The 3,839-nt window shown below is 36.9% G+C and overlaps 1 protein-coding gene across 1 annotated transcript in view; it reads left to right on the plus strand.

Annotated features, from left to right (window-relative positions):
• Positions 1–206: 206 nt before the first annotated feature.
• Positions 207–3,839, plus strand: part of LOC144962501 (uncharacterized) — a 43,513-nt gene continuing 39,880 nt past the window's right edge. Inside the window, exons 1-2 of the mRNA XM_078895498.1 lie at positions 207–252; positions 710–1,506. Of these exons, the coding sequence (XP_078751624.1) occupies positions 1,336–1,506 (171 nt within the window). The 5' untranslated portion in view covers positions 207–252; positions 710–1,335. The remainder of the gene's footprint in view (positions 253–709; positions 1,507–3,839) is intronic.

A 3,839-nucleotide genomic window follows, 5' to 3' on the forward strand; every position in this document is an offset into this window, starting at 1 on the left:
TTTAAAGCCATTATGAATTTTCCCGACTTGTTTGGCTTATTAATTTTGCTAAATTAATCTGGCAACACTGACATAAGTTCGTCATTCACTTTGAGTCTATGTACATCTATCTAACTGTGGGAAAACAGCATCGGGTTTTTGTTCTTATCTATGAATGAAATCGACACACAAAGCAAGCCTATCCCGACAATGGTGCTGGTATCTTTACGTTCATTGCCGAGAAAGAAATGACTGCACACCTAGAGAAGAAATGTTATAATAATATTATTAATTATTATTATTATTATTATAAAATTTGGCCATATTGAATATTTCTTATCTCGAGATCAAAAGCAATTGTTCTTATTTTTAAATCTTTGTGTTTGAGTATAGCGATACCTTTTCAAATTCTTAGGCGATACTTTAGGCTTATGAGCTTTTATGTCAATTTCGCAAACTTTTGCAGGGCCAAAACACATCATTTCAAGAAATAAAAAGTTAAATAAGTTTTATTCTACACGCGAGGGGTAGGTATCTATTTGTATTTTCCCTTGGTTAACTCACTTGTAATTGAATACTTGTATCATAATTTGTGTTTTTGAAACATTTTAAATGACGTCATGAAATTATCACCTAAAAGATAAGGATATTGAAATGGAAGGGAAAAAAACATCTTCAAAGTAACATTTCCATGATTCTCTCGATGTCCTTGTTTATCTATTCTGTACAGATAGAAAGAATACAAAGTTTTGGTAAAATTCTATAAAGAAATTAAAATTTACGATATTTCATCACGGTAACAACTAGAACATCAGTGGAAATTTTATAATTCTATTAGGTATGCTCCGATAAGACTGGCAATACTTTCTTGCAAAGTTTTACTCTCAAAGCTACGCAGAATATCAATGTGATTTCTATAACGCTAATGTGTTCTAATAAGGACAACAATTTCCTGTGAATCTTTACGTCACAACCAGCCAGAACATCAATGTGAATTCGCTAAATCTATGATGTGCTAAGTATTTCAGGTGTATTTCAACAGTCAAATGTTTACAGGACATCAATGCAAATTCTATGATCTATGGTACCCTAAGAATGACAACTTCTTGCAAATGTTTACAGTCAAAACTATACAAAATATAAATGTAAAATCTATAGCTCCACGGTGCTCTGACAAAAAATGACAACAATTTCCTGTGGATTTTTACGGTCAAATATATATACAGAATACCAATGTGAATATTATTATAACTCTATGTTGCGCTAAGAATGACAACAATTCCAGGTGGTGTATTTCGAAAGTTGAATGTGTACAGGACATCGATGTGAATTCTATAACTCTATGGTGCTCTAAGAATGAAAACAACTTCCTGTGGATTTTTAACGTCAAAGTTTTTGCTTTGGATAACCATACATGTCTTGCTTGTAGCCTTTTTTCAAGCTGTTTGGGGAAATCCAGTATTCGAGAGAGATGTTGTAAGAGGACTCTGTCAAGCCCAGTGCGTCTCCCTTGGATACTTTCTAAAGGTACATTAGGAATTTGAAATAAGAAATATATTTTAAAAAAATAAAAGAATTGAGCTTTATATAGCGCAATATCCACTAAATGTGCTCAAAGCGCTTTACAAGGGTCCCTGGTCAACAGCAACATAATATAACATGTAGGACGGGACATGCCGCCTGTTAGGCGATATTACAATTTTTCCTTTTCAAAGGACTCAACTATACGCCGAGCGCGAGGCTCGAACCCAGGACCTTCCGATCCGAAAGCGAGTGTCATACTGTCCCCACAGGAATATGCGGCCGCATCGCACCCGATGCGGCCGCATCCTGAGGCCTTCCGCATCCGATTCCGCATCCGTTAGCAAAAAAAAAAAATAAAAACAAAAAAAAATTGGCTCTTTTTTGCCGAAAATTTTGGCCTTGTATTTTCGTTTTCAAAGAAAACCGGCGTTTGGTTATCCTATTAAAGCAGAGGTAGCCCACTCTAAAGTGCCATATTGTGACTCACTCTAATACCTGGCCGGCCTGTCTGCAGATATCAGAATACAAATTAAAGCAGAAATGGACTTCATCTCTGAAAAGTGCAAAGTCTTTGTGCACGCAACAGACTTGTTTCAAAGTCAATCAACAGTTGCTGTCAAGGTAAGGCGCTTTCATTTCAGCAGGTCTATTTTGCCTATAACACATAATTATGAATGTATTGCTTTTTTAAGAATTTTTTTTTGTATTTCCTCTGTTGTATAGTATCAACTCAGTCCAGTCTAAGATTTAACACATCACTCCTCCCTCTTTGAGTTTTAAAAAAAATCGTTACTCTAGTCATAATGGTCGTCATTGCCTTAATCACAGGAAACTATATTTAACACATAAAGTCTGATAAAAGTTGCCTGTGTTCTTACCAACAATAAAATCATCACTTTCATTCTATTTTATACTTCGTGTAAGCCAACCAACAAAGCATACTCATGATTCCATTTTTCTCTCTCTCTTTCTTCTATTTTTCAAATCCAGGCATGGTCCAAACTTGAAAGTTTGCGGTACTCCTTTAGAAGCTGTGGAGTCAGCATGAGGGAAGCATCTAAGCATTTCCCAGAAGACCTGCCCTCAAAGGACAAATTGGCTCTGCAGGACCGATACTGCCAAGCTGTCTCTTCAGTGTCAGAAAAGGTTGATAAGTATATGACCCCAGATGGCCAACCAGCAGTTGAATTTCTACAGCAAATTCAATTTTTTGATCCAACTCGACTGGTGACATTTGACTTTAACAATGACCGTTTACAGAGTGCTCTGCCTGGTTTGTCTGCTGTTCCAGAGAGTGAGTTTCACTGGTACAGGGAAACTGTGGGACCACAAGCGGTTAAAGTGTCTGGGGGGTTGCCAGTGGACCTCACTATATTCTGGAACAGCAAGGCAGATGAGTTGCCTCAGCTGTCAAAATGTGCACGAAAGTATATTATGCTCTTGTGAATTCAGCTGATGCAGAGCGAAGTTTTTCATTGTACAACCTGGTCTTTTCAGACCGCAGACGATCTTTGAGTGAGGATAACCTCAAGGGTCTTGTTTTCATGTTTTATAACAATTTTATTGATTCTCTGTTGTAAGTGGTACATGTAATATTTCTTAAATTTCTTTTTAGCTTTAGACAACCATTTAATAAATTACAAAATGACATCCAACTCAAAATACAATTTTATGTCTGAGTTATTCTCACCACCCTGTTGCATGCCTAAACGTTATCACCAGTGTTGTGATTAGATTTAGTTAGTCATTTATAATGTTGTCATCGTATTGTGAATTAATGTTGATTTGATTTACTTGTTCTCTCAGCTTATAAATTTACATTACCACGTTACAAAATGTCGGATGTTTGGCATAATTTATGGCATAATGTTGCATTTTTGGCATAATTTATGGCATAATTTGCCCTTTTTTTTTGCATAATATTGGCATAATTTTGCCCCAAAAATGGCATAATTCCGCGGGGACAGGTCATATCACAAGACCACATAGCCACACGAGGTTATTAGAGGGATTAAGGCGTTCGCGTTAGCTCAGTTGGTAGAGCACTCGTCTCAAATGGAAAGGAGACCAATATTGGGTGCAGTTAAGATTATTTTTCCAATCCCCATCTTTCTGTATACCTAAAAGTGACTGGGCAGCTGGATTGGTTATATCTGCCCGAAAGTAATCTGCGATGGACTAGCGTCCTGTCCCTTGCGTACCAAGTAATTGTTATATTATTCCGGTTACCGCTACAGAATAAAGAATAATATACTACGGGTCTGAAGTGGAGAAGTGGAAAAGGGGGTGGGGGGTGGGGGAAGGGGGATAAGAAAAGAAATACTCTTCAACAGTCG

The sequence above is a fragment of the Berghia stephanieae genome, chromosome 1, assembly GCF_034508935.2.
Source record: "Berghia stephanieae isolate SIO BIC M18660-M18661 chromosome 1, UCSD_Bste_1.3, whole genome shotgun sequence".
Taxonomy (NCBI): domain Eukaryota; kingdom Metazoa; phylum Mollusca; class Gastropoda; order Nudibranchia; family Aeolidiidae; genus Berghia; species Berghia stephanieae.